The 18,610-nt window shown below is 41.4% G+C and overlaps 1 protein-coding gene across 4 annotated transcripts in view; it reads right to left on the bottom strand.

Annotated features, from left to right (window-relative positions):
• Positions 1 to 18,610, bottom strand: part of Tek (TEK receptor tyrosine kinase) — a 135,891-nt gene that overhangs the window by 38,276 nt on the left and 79,005 nt on the right. For all 4 annotated transcript variants that reach the window (XM_006502930.3, NM_013690.3, NM_001290549.1 and 1 more), the window contains 4 exons: positions 16,466 to 16,617; positions 9,301 to 9,445; positions 8,876 to 9,031; positions 6,683 to 6,817 (listed from right to left, as the gene is read on the bottom strand). In XM_006502930.3, coding sequence (XP_006502993.1) covers positions 6,683 to 6,817; positions 8,876 to 9,031; positions 9,301 to 9,445; positions 16,466 to 16,617 — 588 coding nt within the window. The remainder of the gene's footprint in view (positions 1 to 6,682; positions 6,818 to 8,875; positions 9,032 to 9,300; positions 9,446 to 16,465; positions 16,618 to 18,610) is intronic.

Raw genomic sequence — 18,610 nt, 5'->3', positions numbered from 1 at the left:
CAAGCCTTCATCCTTTAATGAAATTATAGAGCCATCCCAAGGATTACCATCAACAAATAAGAAGAGCTCAATAAAATTGTTTATAGTATTATGGGTAAAAACTCTAATGGGAGCTTCCTCAAAGTCAAGCCTACAACTGAAAAAGGAAAGTAGAGGGACTGATGGAAATGAACACAGTGGGTTTTATTTCAATACCATTTTGAGGAAGACATTGTCAAGCTTTAAATGTCAGCAAGGAGATTTCCAGATATCACAACTGCTATGGTAAAGGGCCAGCCCTAGCTCCCACATTGCAGGATCAGCTAGAAACACCTGTTGTCTGGCCACAGTTACTCAGGAACCTAGAGTGCCAGAAAAATTGCCAAAAGAAATAATATGGGATTTTTAAATTAGAGAGATAGAGGCATCTCACTTCTAGTTTGTAATCTGGGCAAATTTATAACCTGTAAAATGGCACAACTAGACTGATCTTCCAGACACAGAAGAATAGACGAGAAAATGGGTTGAGAGGGCTTGGGAAGTCTTAGGAACTCTGCCAATATTTGTTCCTTCCCACCTTTCCTTTCCCAGCCCGTGTCAATAAACAAAGGAAGAATATTTCTATTTTATTAATTGCAATTAATGACAGAAATTGATTTATAAGTTCCACATAGAAAGTCCTTTCAAAGCATGGAAAAACAGCCTTCTTTCCTGATCTCAGGATGGTGGCTTTATCACCACTAGAGGTGAAACTGATCTGTAGAGTGTGAGAACATTTTAGATCATGACAATGCTTTACAAATGGTGCTCATAGTCCACAAACAATTAGACAGTGCACATGCGGTATGAGAGTCTTACATGCAACATGGTCTAGTAGAACTCATATTTAAAGGGTAAAAAAACAACCCTCCAACACTTTATAGAGTATGACATTAAAAAAATAGCCGGGCGGTGGTGGCGCACGCCTTTAATCCCAGCCCTTGAGAGGCAGAGGCAGGTGAATTTCTGCTTTGAGGCCAGCCTGGTCTACAGAGTGAGTTCCAGGACAGCCAGGACTACACAGAAACCCTGTCTCGAAAACAAACAAACAAACAAACAAACAAAACCCCAAAACACCTAGAATTTGAAAAAGACTTTAAATTCTTAGCTAAAGGGGGAAAAGGGGGTCCTACAAGCCTACCCACCTCTAATTGTTTGTAAACCAATGAGGACGAGCAGTTGGGCAAACATTTGCCTGGCATTATGCTAAAGGTCTTCTTATGGCTCTATCACTACAATCTAGGAAAATGCAGAGAGGTGAGGTCTATCCCTTTTGCTAGCCCTTAGAGTTTGAATCCCAGCATAAGCCACCCATGGTAGATATGTAGACAGGTTATGAAGAGAACACAGGTGAGTGTCAGAAAAACCACTTGTAAAATTCCTCACTTTTTGATCTGGGTAACAAGAGGAACTTCAAATGCAGCCATCTCTACTCTAGCCTCCCTTTCAGGACACTGAAGTGGAAACTTAAGGGTTCTTTGGAAAGTCAGTTGGATCGTGTTTTGCTGGGGCAAACACATGAAGGAATGTTTCATTGAAGCAGGAGAGAGAAGGATGTGATGAAGGATTCTTTACTAACAACATGCATGTATTGGTTCGCCCGGTCTTGTATAATTGAGCTGTGTTTGTCAGGACACCACAGAGAGAAAAGCACCAAAAAGCCTCTGGTGGTGTGCTGCAGTTTCTTGCCTGTTCCACGGGCCTATCAGATGCATGTGCTGAGGTAAGACCTGGGCTGAGGACACATGATGTTTGGAAGATGTAAATGGGACTCCACAAAGTGATGGCGAGAGAGCTAGGCTAGCTGGTATGGCCAGCTTTGCAACGCTTGTGGGTCTCATGTCTTCACTGGTCTTTGCTTCACTGAGAGAGGCACGGCCAAGACATCTCCTGGTGTTCCTTCTGGTCCCTCCTGCTGACTCAAGCCAAGGTTGAGGCCTGGCTGTCTCTGCTAGGTTGTGTCACTGTTGTTGCTCACCTGACTTTACTGGACTGGACTGCTGGTGTATCTGTGAGGTGTTTGCAAGTGGATCAAGTTGCTGCTGCGCTTGCTAACCTGTGAACTGAACTGCCAATTTCTAGACAACACAGACAGGAATTGCTCCAAATAACCTTTCTAAACAGGTCTACTTTCTCCATATCCTTTCTTTTCCACTACCTCTAGTGGGTGGTGGGCTACAAAGGAGGTTAAAGCATTTAAGAACCATCATTAAAATAAGGTTTAAAATCAATCTGGAGGTTCCTCAGAAAATTGAAAATTGAAGACCCAGATATACCACTCTTGGGAATATACCCAAAAGATGGCCCACCATGCCACAGGGGCACATGTTCCACTATGTTCGTAGCAGACTTATTTGTGATAGCTGGAAACAACCTAGCTATCCCGCAACAGAAGAACGAATACAGAAAATGTGATTAATTTACACAATAGAATACTACTCAGCTATTAAGAACAAAGACATCCTGAGTTTTGCAGGCAAATGGATGGAATGGAACTAGAAAATATCATCCTGAGTGAGGTAACCCAGACTCAAAAGGACATGCATGGTATGTACTCACTAATAAGTGAATATTAGCAAAAAACAAAAATAAACAAACAAACAAAGGCTCAGCAAGCTGAAGTGCCCAAGTGAGGATGCCTCGGTCCCACTTGGGAGAGAGAAAAAAGCAATCATAAATGGTGAGGGAGGGAGGGAGGGACTTGGGAGGGAAAGTGGATGGGGAGGGGGTACCTGATCTGGTATTGGGTGAGGGAAAAGGACTGAAGCCCTGAGGGCCTGCAGAAAACAGGAAACCTCAGGAAATGGGAGGAGATTGGGGGGACCCCCCCAGTGTATACCAAAGACCTGGGATGTGAGAGATTCTCAGGACTCACAGGGAGGGAACTTGTAGAGCCCACCACCAGCAGGAAGACAGGACATCAAGTGAGGGATGGGGTTGCCATCCCACAGTCACACCTCTGACCCATAATTGTTTCTGTCTGAAAGAAATGGAGAAAAGCCTGAAGAAAAGAAGGTCCAGCGACAGGCCCAAAGTGGGATCCAATTCAAGGGGAGGCTCCAAGGCCTCACACTATTATTGAAGCTATGGAGTGCTCACAAAAAGGGATCTATCATGACTGCCCTCCAAAAGACCCAACAAGCAGCTGAAAGAGTCAGATGCAGATATTTGCACCCAACCAATGGACAGAAGAAGCTGACCCCTGTTGTTGAATTAGGGAAGGCTGAAAGAATTTGAGAAGAGGGGCGATCCTATACGAGGATCAGCAGTCTTAATTAATCTGGACTCCCAAGATCTTTCAAACACTGGACTACCAAACAGACAACATACACCAGCTGATATGAGGCCCCCAACATACATATAGTAGAGAACTTCCAGGTCTGTGTTCATTCAGAGATGATGCACCTAACCCTCAAGAGACTGTTGGCCCCAGGGAGTTTAGAGGTCAGATGGGGTGGAGGGTGGGGGCATCCATGTGGAGACAGGGTGTGGTGGGGAAGAGGTGTGGGATGTGGAGCAGTCAGAGGGTGGGAGGGGAAGGATGGGGAATGGAATATGGAGTTGTAAAAAATGAATTATAAATAAAATTAAATTTAAAAAAAGAGAAAGGACAAAAAAAATAAGGTTTGAAAGAATTAAAATGACAGGGTATATTTACCCAGCTTTGGCTTTTCTTTTTTCTGCAAAGGATCTCAGAATATGTTCTCTTCCCCTCTCCTGGCCTCCGTGGCCTTCCCACATCAATTAAAATGTAAACAGTACAAGTGCCAGATGAATTAAAACAGCAAGCATCAGCAAGATTCAACTGGTGGGAAAGGAGGAGCTAGAGAATTCCCTTTCCACCGACCCCTGGAGGACTCGGAAATATTCCATGAGGCCTCTAAATGCATCCTGGCTGGAATGTATTCTGAGGACTGATGGCGGTGCTTCTGGTCTGTGGAGTGTTTTATGTTCTGGCCATGAATAATTTCCATGTGAGTCAGGTTGTGACCTTCCTCTCTTGATCCAGTCCTGACCTATGGGGGCATCCACCGCCTCTGAGTGCAGAGCGATGGCAGAGCAGGTACCCCTTCCCCTCAAATCCCAGAAACTTTTATTCTTTCTGTGGAGTTAATGCTAATTTTTATTGTGATAGGTTGCCATATCTTACTGTAACCCTAGAAGCAATTAGAGAGTTTACAGAGAAATGGAGGTCAGAGTCTACATGCAGTGTAGACAGATAGTGGAAGTATTAAGAAAGTGTGAGATAGCAGGAATCCTGGGACTGTACAAATGAAAGAGGATCTAAGGAGCGGGGTAGGGGGTGGGGTGGGGTGAGAGTCATGCTTGCAAGGACTACAAACCCCAGCATCAGAAAGGCCCAAGAGAGCCATTAAGATAAAGCATCTAGGGACCAAACAACCAAAGCCCAAGAGCTGTAACTTAGCTGCTAGGCATTGGTACTTTAAGCCCTGGGCAATGAACTTCTGTCATAAGGGGCTAGAGCAATAAGAGCTTTGGGACTTAGAGTTCAAGGCTTCTGTGTTTGGAAGCTAGTATAGTTTGGATACAAACTGTCCCCTGAAGAACTCATATACTGAAGACTTGGCTCTTAGAGGGCGGTTCATCTTTAAGACATTCTAGAGAAGCAAAACTTAGGGAGATGATTAACTTATTGGATGTGGGTACTTAGTGGTTGTTTTGGTACCTGGTCCTTTCCTCTATCCTGCTCTTCATGTCTACCATAAAGAGAAGAAGATCCCTTTGCTACAAGCCCCCTCCACCAGTATGTCCTGCCCACACAGACAGAGCTGAAGGACCATGGATCAAACCATCTGAAACCATGAACCAGAGCACACCTTTCCTCCCTAAGTGGTTGTCTTGGGAATTGGTCTAAGTGACGAGGACACCTAAACAGTTGTGACTTGCTACAGAACACACAAGAACTTGCAAGTATAAAACACTCATCAGGAGATAGTAGCAAGGTGACTAAACACACTGAACAACTCAAAGGACAAGAGGAGAATGTTATAAAGGTCACTCTACTATTTCAAAGGAGGGCACTGAGTGGCAGAGAGCTGGAAGCCAGGTTACCATCGAGGAGTCTGCACAAATTGATAACTCCTCTATTTACACAATGCAAGGCCACTGAATACCACCAATAAATCGATAAATATTCTACGAGGCATTACTCATACATGTAAATCAGTACTCCAGAGGCTGAAGCATAAGAATTATGACAGAGGTCAGGGTGAGCTATATTGTGAATTCTGGGTCAGCCTGGACTGTAGAGTAAAGCCTCATCTAAAACAAACAAAAAACAAAAAAAAAAAACAAAAAAAAAACAATAACAACAAATAAAAATAAAAAATAAAAAAATCAACCCACAAAGCCACAAAAACAAAACAAAATAACAAGAAAGGAAGAATGAAAGGGAGAAAGAAAAGAAAGAAAGAAAGAAAGAAAGAAAGAAAGAAAGAAAGAAAGAAAGAGAGAGAGAGAGAGAGAGAGAGAGAGAGGGAGAGAGGGAGGGAGGGAGGGAGAAGAAAGAGAGAGAGAGAAGAAAAGAAGAAAGAAATACAGGAAGGATAGAAAGAAACAGAGAATGATGCTTCTATACATATTATCTAAACCATGTGGACCAAGGCCAGCAGCAGCATTAACCATCTCTGAGGAATGTATTAGAAACCATAATTGTTGAACCATAGCCTTGCTTCAAACCTATTGGGTCAAAGGTTCAGTGCAGATGGGGCTGGAGAGATGGCTCAGGGGTTAAGACCACTGGCTTCTCTTCTAAAGGACCCAGGCTTGATCTCCAGACCCATATGATGGTTCACAACAGGCTATGATTCTAGTCCAAGGGGCTCTGAAGCCCTCTCTGACGTCCACAGACACTGCATGAACGAATTGTGCACACATGCATACATGCAGGAGGTCAGGGGAGTGAGTGACATACACACAAAATAATAAAAAATATTTTAAAAAAATTCTGGGAATAAAGTCCAACAACTTGTTTTAATAAACTCTTCTGGTGGTTCTGATATGTCCAAACCACTGACTTAGCAACAAGAAGGTAAACCCTGTAAGAAATAGCTTCACATAGAAACAGTTGCTGATAGGAAGTACGGCTGGGGGAGGAGGAGGGGTGGAGCTGAGGAGGACTGTTCTTCAGACAAAAGCCTTTCCTTCTATTTGATGTTTGAACTATGGGCACAAATTACTTTGAAAAATAGAAATTATTTTTTAAAAAATAAATAAACTTGAATTTCTGAGGCATATTTGTGGCAGAAGCCTGGAGTGGCCCCATGGAATGGAAACAGGAAGCTGGGGGGTGGGGGGGACTGATATACAGAAGTCAAGGTTCAACACAGTGGCTGCTAAGTAAATCTCAGGGATGTCCTTGCCTTCCTGAAGGCTCATCTGCTTCCTCCCCTGTCCCCCTGAATGGCCACAGTCCCCCTCCCCCAGGGAGACGGACCAGCAGTCCAGCCCAAATAAAGGAACTGTTTGGCTTGAAGTATAGAGTCTTCCTGTCACTTTCCCACCCATTCCACAGCAAAGTCCTTCCACCTCCATCCCCACCCACCCACTCACCCAACACCACCCTTCCTGGTCTTCCTTCCTCTTTCCTCTTCCTCCCCCTCCCACCCAGCTCAGGAATAAATGTCTGTTGGCTTCAACTGACCGATAGACGCTGTTGTAAATCGTCTCACAGGCCCAGGATGCCCTTCTCCACCCTCTCCAGGACGGGCCAGCTGCACACACAGCTCGTAGTCAGTCCGCGGCTCCAAGTAGTTGAGAGTGAAAATCTCATTCGTCACTGGGAAGAGAGAAAGTCCGAAAGCTTCAGCATGCATCCTGTTATGTTCTGTAAACCAGAGTGGCTGCCTTTGCAGTGCAAACTAAATTTTTAAATTTTTAAAAATCAGTGTCTCCGTGAAATAAAGGGGTAATTCCATCTTCAAGGATGTACAGTTTCCAATGTAAGAGAAATTAAGACTTGGAACAGGTATTTCCAGGTTTTGGGTATATGCATTAGCATGTATATTTCTAGGTCTTAGTATATATATTAGCACGTATATTTTTACGTTTTGGTATATACATTAGCATTATATTTTTAGGCCCTGTGTATACATTTCTGCCCTAGCATTTTTGCATTTTCATTTGAAAAATTAATCCTAATAGATCTACCTCATAGGATGCCATACTTGGGGGCTCAATTAACATAATATAAAATGTTTGTTATTTTCATTGTTTTCAGGGACATAAACTGATTACAATCTAGTTGTCTAGAGACAAAAGGCCCAGAGGTTTTTGTTTAATGTTACCAGACAATGGATCTCTAACAGTCAGACTCCCACAGTGCTGGAGTCCCTTAAAAACATGCTCCACCAATAACAGGCATGTGCTTTTCTCTTAAACATTTGTTTTGTCCATCTCTTCATCTCTGTCTTTATAGCTATGGATACTGCAAAGTTTGAGTTCTGACTTACTTTATAAGTTGTTAACTGGCAAAAGAAAAAGAGAACTATGCTTAACAGTGCTTAGATTATTCTTTATTATTAAGGCCATATTGCAAAAAAAAAAGCCCCAACTATTGATATTAAAACAGAAAAGCCAGAAATCAACCTTAGATCCTTGAGATACTAAGTTTGGGCTGTATGTACAATGGAATATGAAGAGTTCGGTAATAGAGAGTGTCACTTTAGTCTGTGTATCTAATTCAGCGGCATTATGAAGTCAGGCCCATTTTTCTTATATTATTTTTAGCTTTGTTTATTTGTTTTTTATGTAGGGGAGCGTGTTTTACCTGTATACATAAATATATAATGTGGGTGCCCGGTGCCCGTGGAGGTCAAAAGAGTAAGTCAGATCCCCTGGGACCAGAGTTTGGACCGATTTGAGCCACCACAGGGATGCTGGAGATTGAAGCCAGGTCCCCTGCACGAGCCAAGCCTCCTTTTCCTTAGTTTTCATAATATTCACAAATGTCTACATACGGTAGAACAAAGGAAAGTCTAGGGGAAATAATTTAGGGAAGCTAGGCATAATTTGATGAAATTGGGAGTAGCAGAATCCACATTGCCCACTAGCAGGGCAAAGGTGGGACTGTCGGCAAGGTGGCCCCTGTAAAAGAGCATGAGCAGTTGACAATGCTCTATTTGTTTTTAACTTACTCTTTAAAACTTATAGTTTTACATTATCACGCAGCAAATACAGCTAATATGTTTTAAGACACATTTACCTTTTTCATGACATTCACAATCTTTTGTCTCAGTTACAGCATTTTTCCTCCGCTGGGAGGGGCTGGCAGCTCTCATCACAATCCCCCCCCCCCCTTCCCTACCCTAAGTGCAATCCTGTCTCCACAGACTAAATTTTTCCAGGGTCAAATTTTTTTTTTTTAAAGTAAAACCCTCTGTGTTAAGTGTCTTCAGAATGAGACAAAGTAAGAAACAAAAGGCGGGGTGGGGTGTGTCTAACACAGAAGAAATAATTGCTCTCAAGATTCAGGCAGATTAAGTACCTCAGCCTTTCCATCATGGCCCTAGACCTTCCTGTTCCTATTGTATAATCATGCTTCCCACCATGGCCAGATGTGGTAGAGTTCTACAATCATGACTGGTAGTTCAGAGACCTGAGAAGAAATGCTACATAGATGGTAGCCCAATGTATGGCTACGTCTGTGTGCCAGAGTGCTCAGTGTTAATAAGCAAGTCATTCCTAGAACTTTCATGGCTTCTGCATGTACCAAAATTTTCTTATGTCCTTCTATTAGCATGGACTGATATATCAGCGTAGGGGACTTTGATATATAGGGAACATCTTTTTTCTGGTACTAGACTTCCAGTTGGTGCCTTTTGCATCCAAACCTTACCTTCAATGTATTTCCAGGCCTGATTGACAGGTTTATAGAAAAGCTTCTTGGATTTGATGGGTCCATCCCCAAAGTAAGGCTCAGAGCTGATATTGATGATAGCAAAGTTATGTCCAGTGTCAATCACATTTGGGGCGTGCAGGGGCTCTGGAAGAACTAAATGCAATTTTAGCGGTTAGAGTCATTCTTGAGCACTAGGGGCGCTATTGTTTAATCTTGTAGCTAGCTCTCCCGAGAGTTTCAATTCAAGCCTGTCTCCCCACAGCTATCCCTGCTTTAAAATGATTCCTTAAAAGAGCCCTCTCGCACAATCCTTCAGTCAGTGCTGATTACATGAAGGCATAAAATCTAAAATTTGTGCCATGACTCAGCAGACCCCCTCACTGCTTCAAGAAAGTGCCCTTGTTATAGTGCAAGAAGCCTACCTTTGACGGAAATGTTGAAAGGCTTTTCCACCATCCCAGCCACTGTGTTCACACTGCAGACCCAGACTCCTGAGTCAGGAGGTAAGACTCGGTTGACAGTGAATATGGCCACTGAGAAACGATCTGTATAGTTGAAGTCATTTGGCTAGAACAGTCAGTCAAACACACAAAAAACTATTAGAATTTCTTGGGGTACTTACACACAAAGGCTCATAACACATACTTCAGCTCATTGTTTAGTAGGAAGTTTTCTAGGAGAGACTGAGGAGCTAAGTACAATGCTAATATAATCACTGGCTTATTTCCAAAGCTATTGTAGCAGCCCTGAAAGTTTGTATTGGACTGGTGCCCTCCCAGATCCTGCTGTTGTATTTCTGTTTGAAAGTGTCAAATAAACACTTACCAGCAAGGAGTTTAATTCTTTTAAAACTGCCCTGGGTAGCATTTTTTCCTTTTTTTGATATGGTAGAATGGAAGGACAAAGTAGCTTCCTGCATATTTGAGGGGCTGTTAGGAACAGGGCAAAGGGAAAAGACACATGGATCTAAAGACACATGGACACTTTTGTCTACTTCCTCAGATACTTAACCTCACCCATCCAGTTGCCTTTTGTGCAAACATGAGGCAGGCAATGCTAAACAGTTATGAGCAGAAGACCAAGATGACAGCTGAATTAGACGTACCAACAATGGTCTCTTCACAGAGCAATAAACCCAAAGAGCTATCCACTCAACAAAATGCCTTTGAGAGAGCTGAGGGAATCAAGTGAGAGAATCCAGTGCTGACTTTTACCATGAAAATAAGAAAAGGTATCCTGTAGAAGGAAGAAGGTAAACTTACTTGGAGTTCCCCCAACTCCAAGGAGCATAGTGTGGAAAGAGATGCCTCCCTTCCGTTGCAGTGTAGAGAGATTAACTCCAAGTCTTAGACCTTATCTAGTATCAGGCATGTCACAGTGAAACTCAGTGTCAGGCAGCACCTCATAGCCTTACCCCACTACACAAGTGTGTACTCTGTAAGATAGATTGTTGAGTCTTTATTGGCTAAGAACTATCTCCATCATGAGACCTTTGGGCCATAGCAAGGAGCAAGATTCCATCAACCAAAGAGCAAAGAAAGAAGCTGAGCATGGGACCTTACCTGGAGCTCAGTGCAAGCATTAGTGACACTAAGCATTAGACGGATCCCAAACACCCATATCCTGAGACCAATGCTCAAGAAAAAAAGCCTCCAGGTACAGAATATCTAAAACTGAATACAAGGAGGAGGGACAGGACAAGAATAAATTAGTAAGAAGCTAAACTGGGAATTTCAATACATATAACACTCTGAAAAGGCCAAATCTATGGGTTATAGGCTTGGAACAAAAATTTCATTTTAAAGGCATAGAATGAATATATATATATATTTTATATATATATATATAAAACATTATAACAGAAAAAAATCCTAGGGCTAGAAAAGGACATGCCAATTCAGATACAGGAGTCATTTAGGTACCACAGAAACAGACCATAAAAGAACCTCCTTGTCTTATTATAATTAGGAACACTAAATACACAGGACAAAGAAAGATTATTGAAAGCAAGAGAGAAACATCATGTCCCATATAAAAAATGGGTCTATTGGTATAACAGCAGATATTCAACTGAAACTTTAAAAGCACCGAGGACTTAAAGTATTTCAAATCCCAAAAGACAACAACCACCAACCCAGAAAACTACACTCAGCAAAGCTATCTATCCTCAAAGAAAATTGAAAACATTTGACAATGAGAAATAGAGTAAAGGAACTTATAACCACTAAGCCAGCTTTACAGAAAATACTTGAATGACTCCTGAATACTCAAGGAATACTGTTGAGAAAACAAACCTATCTACATAGCCATGGGGAAGACTTTAATCCATACTAGAATAATAGCTAATCAAGAGAGAAGAAGAAAACCACCAAACATTATGAAGTCAAGTGAAATGGCATGAATCAATACACACCTTTCAATATTAACTCTGAATATCAATGGTCTCAATTTTCCATTCAAAAGGCATGGGCTAGTAGATGCTATAAAAAGGAAAGCAGGAACCACTTCTTTCTTGCTTACAAGAAATCCATCTCACAACAAAAGACAGACGCTACCTTAATGATTCACCTTACAGCTCTGGAAAAACAAACCAGACTGTAAGTCAGTAGATGCTAAGAAATTATTAAGATCAGAGGAGAAATCAATGAATAGAAACAAAGAACAACAAATGCAGAGAATGAAAAACACAAGAATTGGCTCTTTAAAATGTAAACAAAATAGAGCATCAAATTAACCAAAAGAGAGAACTCAAGAAAATAAAATTAGAGATGAAAGAGGAACCATTACAAAAGACACCAAAAGAAATGAAGAAAAAATTTAGGTCTTTCTTTAAAATACATATTTCACTGTGGATTTTAATAAGAATGGCCCCCATAGGCTCATATATTTGAATGCTTAGCAATCAGGGAGTGGTACTATGTGAGAGGAATTAAGATGTGTGGTCTTATTGGAGGAAGTGTATCATTGGAGGTAGGCTTTGCAGTTTTCAAAGGCCTAAGTCAAAACCAAAGTCTTTCTCTTCCTACTGCCTGTGGACTCCAGTGGAATGTAGACATCCTAGCACCATGTCTTCCTGTGTCCCTCCAAGCTTCCTGTCATAATGAGAATGGACTAAACTTCTAAAACTGTAAGCCAGCTCCAATTACATACTTTTTCTTCATAACAGTTGCTGGGATCATGTTGTTTCTTCACAGCAATAGAACATAAAGACATCCACTAACTTAGAAAATTTTAAAGAAATATATGGCTATTTAGATGCATATAATCTATGAAAATTAAACCAAGATGAAATAGCTTAAACAGACACACAATAAGCATGTCTACTATAGTAATACTATTACTACTACTACTACTACTAATAATAATAAAAAACAGTCTCCCATCTAAAAAAGACCAGGCCCAGATGGATTCACTGGTGAATTTTGCCAAACCTTCAAAGAGTAACTAAGACTGAAGCTTTTCAAAGAGTCCCATAAAATAGACAAGGGAGAACTGTTACCAGATTCTGTTTACCAAGCTAGAACTACTGATACTTCAACCATGTAAAGACACAACAAAACAAAAAAACTATAGATAATAGGCACTAAAGGAGAGTAATTATGCAGCTACCTCTCTAGATATAGAAAACGCCTTTGACACAATCCAACATCTCTTCATTTAGAATAGAAGAAACATACGAAAAAATTTAAATTATCCATAATAAATTGTAGTTGGTATTATATTAAATGAGGGAAAAGCACAAACTATTTCCGTTAGAATTAGGAACAAGACAAGGGTATCCCATTATTACCATTCTTACTCTATATAGAACTAGAAGTCTTAGTCAGGTGTAAAAATTTGTTATACTAAAAACAGTATAAAATATTGGTAAAAGATGTGAAGAGATATCTTGTCTTCATGATTAAGTAGAACAAGCACTGTTAAAATGGTTTATACCACCCAAAGTAAACAATGTACTCTCTATAAAAACACCAGTGAAACTCCTAATATCTAAAACTCTTTATGTTTGAAAAACCCACATAATAATAACAAGACCATAAAGAGTCTGTAGAGATGGCTCCAAAGTTAAAGCATTTATTGCTCCTTCAAACGACGTGGGTTCCATGCCTAGCACTCACAATCACTTGTCGCTCTAGTTCCAGGAGATTTGATACCCTCTTTTGGCCTCTGTGGGTTCCTGTACCTATGCAGTGCACATATACCCATATACACACACAGGATGACACATATATTAATTAATTGACAGCAAAGAAAAACTGAACAAAATCTAAAAGCAAGAGTCATTACAATTTCTGTGTATATTGCAAAACTCTAGTGATTAAAACAGTGTGGCATTGACATGAGATTAAGAAGCACAAAATAAAGAGCTGAGAAGCAGACCCCATGTCTACAGCAAACTAATCTGCAACTAAGGGCTAAAAATAGGAAATGGAACAACGACAGTCTTTTCAGTAAGTGACACCAGGGAAACTGTGTGTTCACAGTCTAGGACTGGACCACAGTCTCACCATACCCTAAATGGGAACTATGGGGAAACACTCAGCACATGGGAATGGAAAAGGAATTTTTAGATAAGGACCATCCACAGTTAAGGTGTGTCTTCTCCATCAAAGACAGCTTATGATGGTGAACTGTGGAGTAAAGGGAAGACTTGTCTATTGCTGGTTGGAAGTACAGACTTGTATAGCACTATGAAAATCAGGGTGATGATTCCTCAGTTAGCTGGGGATAGATCGACTTCAAGATCCAGCTATAAACCCAAAGAATATTTCATCCTACTACAGAGATACTTTCTCATCCATGCTCATTGCTACTGTTTTCACAATAGCCAGAAATTAGAAACTGCCTAGATGTCTCTCAATAGAAGAATGTATAAGGAAAATATGGGACATTTACACAATGAATATTACTCAGCTCTAAAAAAAAATGAAATCATTGAATTTGCAGGTAAATAGATGGAGCTAGATAAAAAAAAATCATTCTGAGAGAGATAACCCAGACCCAAAAACGCTAATGTGGTATATATTCTCTCATTTGTGAATATTAGCTCTTAAAGAAGGCTATAATCCATAAAACCACAGATGTTGGGTAAAGAGGAACGGACTAGAGGGAATGGAAATAGCATATATAGTTATGGGGAGATGGGAAGGGATTGGAATAGGATGATTAAATGGAGAGGGAGAGGAAGGAGGCGGTAGGGTATTGGTAGGGGAACAGCTAAAACTAAGGGCCATTTTAGGGATCACATAGAAGCCTACAACTGTAGAAGCTTATTAGGATATTCTCAAACAAACAACTGACAGCTTATGATGGAGAAAAGGGGGGTAAGGGGAAGATTCATCCATTGCTGGTTGGATGTGCAAACTCATATAGCACTATGAAAATCATATGTGAAATACATGAAAAATATTTGAATAGAATGTTTGATTGGGGAGACAAAGGCCCAAATAGATCTCTCTTGCCACCAAGTGAAACAGCCTGTGCCCATATTAGGTTATATCTAATCAAGTTATTGGCCAAAGGGGACTCATGGAAACCCACAAACAACCCAGGCTATTGCCATGAGTATTTGTTGCTCTCCACAAACTGATAAGGCCCTATGGCTGAAGACAACCCCTGCATTACTCACTGAATACGGAAAAGTCAAGCTGGCATCTACCTAGAGCCTCCACCCCTCAATGACTTGTGTCCCTGGTACAGAAAGATACTCTGTATACTACCAGAGAAGAATGGTAATGGCAACCCAGCTACAAATCCTTCAACCTACAATGGGTACCTATCTACATGATATGCTGGTAGTAGAATAGTGGCACAAAAGTCAGGAGAGTAACCAATCGCTCTCTGATTGGATTTAAGGTCCAACTCATGAGATGAAACCCATGCCTAACACTGCTCAGATGGCCAAAAACCTGAGACTAAATAGGCCATAGACCAAGGGGGAAATCAGAACCACTGCTCTGCTAAAGAAACATAATAATAAAATGACTCTTAACAACATTCTGCTATACATATAAATCAGTGTTTCACTCAGCCAGTATCAGGTCCTCCTACAACAGATGGGAACAAATATAGAGACTCACAACAGGACAGAGAATGAGACACCTTGGAACATTCAGATTGTATCCTAGTGCTGAGAGGGGATGTACACACCACCTCCCATCCCTAATCCTAGCTATCTCCAATTGACAACTACTTTCAAAGGAAAAATTAGTTTTCTCTAGTAGAGCCCCTCTGGGTATACAAACTACACTATAGGGAAGCCTTGTCCAGAAGATGACTGTGGTAGTTAAAATATGTTTGGCCCATGGAAAGCAGCACTATTAGAAGGCATGGCCTTATTGGAAGAGGCATAACCTTGTTAAAAGAAGTGTGTCATTGTGGAGGCAGGGCCTTGTGGTCTCATATGAATGCTCAAGTCTGACTAATGTGATTCAGAGTCTCTTCCTGGCTACCTGTAGAGAACAGTCCACTTCTGTTGCCTGCAGATCAAGATGTAGAACTCTTAGATCCTCCAGCACTATGGCTGCCACACTTCCCACCATGATGATAATGGACTGAGTCTCTGAAAATATAAGCCAGCCCAAATTTAATGTTTGCCTTTATAAGAGTTGCCTTGGTCTTGGTTATCTCTTCACAACAATAAAACCTTACCCAAGACAATGGCCAAGACAAAAATTACCTAAACAAAGCATTATGAGCAAATTAATTGTTTGAAATTTTGCTCATAATGCTTTGGATTTTTTGTTTGTTTTGAGAGTGTTGTTGTTTACATACTTGTCTTTTGCTGGTCTATTATGGCTTCCAATTTTGTGTTTTTATGAGTTTTGTGGGTGTGTGTGTATCTCTGAGTGGGTATGTGTTTCTTATGTTTTTTTTTTCTTCGTGTTTGCTTTGTATTATTTTGGTTTGTTTGTTTTGGCCTGGTTTTGTTTTGTTTTGTTTTGTTTTGTTTTTGTTTTTGTTTTTCTAAAAAGAAAGAGAGAAAGAAGGCATGGAGTTAGATGGGCGGGCAGTTGAGAAGATCTGGGAGGAGACAAGAGAGGGAAAACCACGATCAGAATATATTGTAAAAAAGAAATACTTTTCAATTAAAAAAAACCCTAATGTCTGGAATGAGCATATATTTCTCAATATGTTACAAAGTCTTTGCCATGACAGTACAGTATGTTACTCATTCATGGGTTTCAAGATCCCTGTGTGTTCCCTAGACCACCTTGCTCTTCTTAATGTAGGATTTAGAGGAGATAATATGAGGGTCTTACATCATCTGACCTGTACATAGTTCAGTGCACACAGTTGGACTGTCTTGTAGGATAGGAGCTATCCTTGGCACTCAGGTCTGACAACCCCATTGTGATGGCAAATTCCCAACCCATCATTACAGCACTGCCCAATCAGAGAAAATTAGTGAGACTGCAGCAAGTCAGTATCTGCATTTGATAAGTGCATCATGGCACTTATCAAAGATGACAACACACCACCCAGGAAGGGGTTAAGCCCTGGAGTAAAACCCAGCTTTCAGAGGCAGACTGCTGTAGTGAAACCATCTTATGGTGCTAAGCAGATGGACTGAAGAATAGTTCTTACTTGGAGCACTGTCCCATCTGGCTTCACTAGGGTCATTTCTTCACTAGTAGGTAGTGGCCACCCAGAGGCTTTGCAGATGGGGTTAAATTTTCCACTGTTTACTTCAATGTGATCTGGCAAATCCTCTATCTGTGGAGTCATCCTTGGCCTGCCTAGATTTGAAAAAAAAATAAAAATTAAAACAATGCGGTGTAATCTTCAGCATAAAAGCAACAGCTAGTCTAGTAGTCACTCACTATGGTTAAATTAGTCATTAACTTTACAAAATTTACAATCATCTGGAAGATCAGGTTTTGAACATATATGTAAGAGATTGTCTTGATTGGGATATCTGGTGTGAGAAGACACACTTGGGACATTCCCTGTTAGGGAGGCTGAGCAGGGGACAACAAGCTGAGCACTAGCATTCATTGCTCTCTGGGTATTGACTCTGGTTGCAATGTGACCATCTTCTTCAGCTCCTGCTACCTTGACTTCCCCACCATGATGGGGAAGTACCTTGGACTCTGAGTTAAAATAACCCTTTCTCTTTTAAGTTGCCTTTGTCAGAATATCGTATCATAGCAACAGAAAAAGAGACTAAAACCTACTCTATGTGAGAGCTTTTTAACTACTTTAATTTATCATTGCCTAATAAATTTGAGGGTATTATTAATATCTCTACTTTACAGAAGAAGGGACTGAGCCTCAAAACCTAGACTCAAACCCAGGTCTTCCTGAACCTGTTGGGAGCCGCCCCCACATTCGCCGTCACAAGATGGCGCTGACATCCTGTGTTCTAAGTGGTAAACAAATAATCTGCGCATATGCCGAGGGTGGTTCTCCACTCCATGTGCTCTGCCTTCCCCGTGACGTCAACTCGGCCGATGGGCTGCAGCCAATCAGGGAGTGACACGTCCTAGGCGAAATATAACTCTCCTAAAAAAGGGACGGGGTTTCGTTTTCTCTCTCTCTTGCTTCTTGCACTCTGGCTCCTGAAGATGTAAGCAATAAAGCTTTGCCGCAGAAGATTCTGGTTTGTTGCGTCTTTCCTGGCCGGTCGTGAGAACGCGTCTAATAACAATTGGTGCCGAATTCCGGGACAAGAAAAAACTCGGGACTGGCGCAAGGAAGATCCCTCATTCCAGAACCAGAACTGCGGGTCGCGGTAATAAAGGTTCCCGTAAAGCAGACTGTTAAGAAGGATTCAACTGTATGAATTCAGAACTTTTCAGCTGGGGAACGAGAGTACCAGTGAGTACAGCTTTACGAGGTAAGTCTGATCTTGAACTTTCTAAGGAAATTCAAGACAGTCTATCAGAAGTAAAGTGGAATATGTTTGGCCTTGAATTTTTTCTGGTGTTAGGAGCCCTTTTGTTCCTTTTCACATGTTATCAAGTGGTTAAGGCAGGGAGGATTCTAGATGAAATTCAGGACAAGCTATCAGAAGTAAAGCGGGGAGAGAGAGTAGGAACAAAGAGGAAATATGGTACACAAAATAAGTATACAGGCCTTTCCAAGGGTCTTGAACCCGAGGAAAAGTTAAGGTTAGGTAGGAATACCTGGAGAGAGATTAGAAGAAAAAGAGGAAAAAGGGAAAAGAAGAAAGATCAATTAGCGGAGGTCTCTAGGAAAAGGAGCCTGTGCTCATCGCTGGATGGGCTCGGGGAGCCAGCTCTTAGTAGCTCTGAAGCAGATGAAGAATTCTCCTCTGAAGAAACAGACTGGGAGGAAGAAGCAGCTCATTATGAGAAAAAAGGGTACCAGCCAGGTAAAGTGCTAGCTAATCAGTTAAGGAAGCCAAAAGCGGCTGGCAAAGGCCAGTTTGCTGATTGGCCTCAGGGCAGTCGGCTTCAAGGTCCGCCCTATGCGGAGTCCCCGCCCTGCGTAGTGCGTCAGCCCTGCGCAGAGAGGCAGTGCGCAGACTCATTCATTCCCAGAGAGGAACAAAGGAAAATACAACAGGCATTTCCGGTCTTTGAAGGAGCCGAGGGTGGGCGTGTCCACGCTCCGGTAGAATACTTACAAATTAAAGAAATTGCCGAGTCGGTCCGTAAATACGGAACCAATGCTAATTTTACCTTGGTGCAGTTAGACAGGCTTGCCGGCATGGCACTAACTCCTGCCGACTGGCAAACGGTTGTAAAAGCCGCTCTCCCTAGTATG

This window comes from Mus musculus, chromosome 4, assembly GCF_000001635.26.
Source record: "Mus musculus strain C57BL/6J chromosome 4, GRCm38.p6 C57BL/6J".
Taxonomy (NCBI): Eukaryota; Metazoa; Chordata; class Mammalia; order Rodentia; family Muridae; genus Mus; species Mus musculus.
The sequence above is the reverse complement of the archived record's forward strand: the minus strand, read 5'-3'. Positions and strand labels throughout refer to the sequence as shown.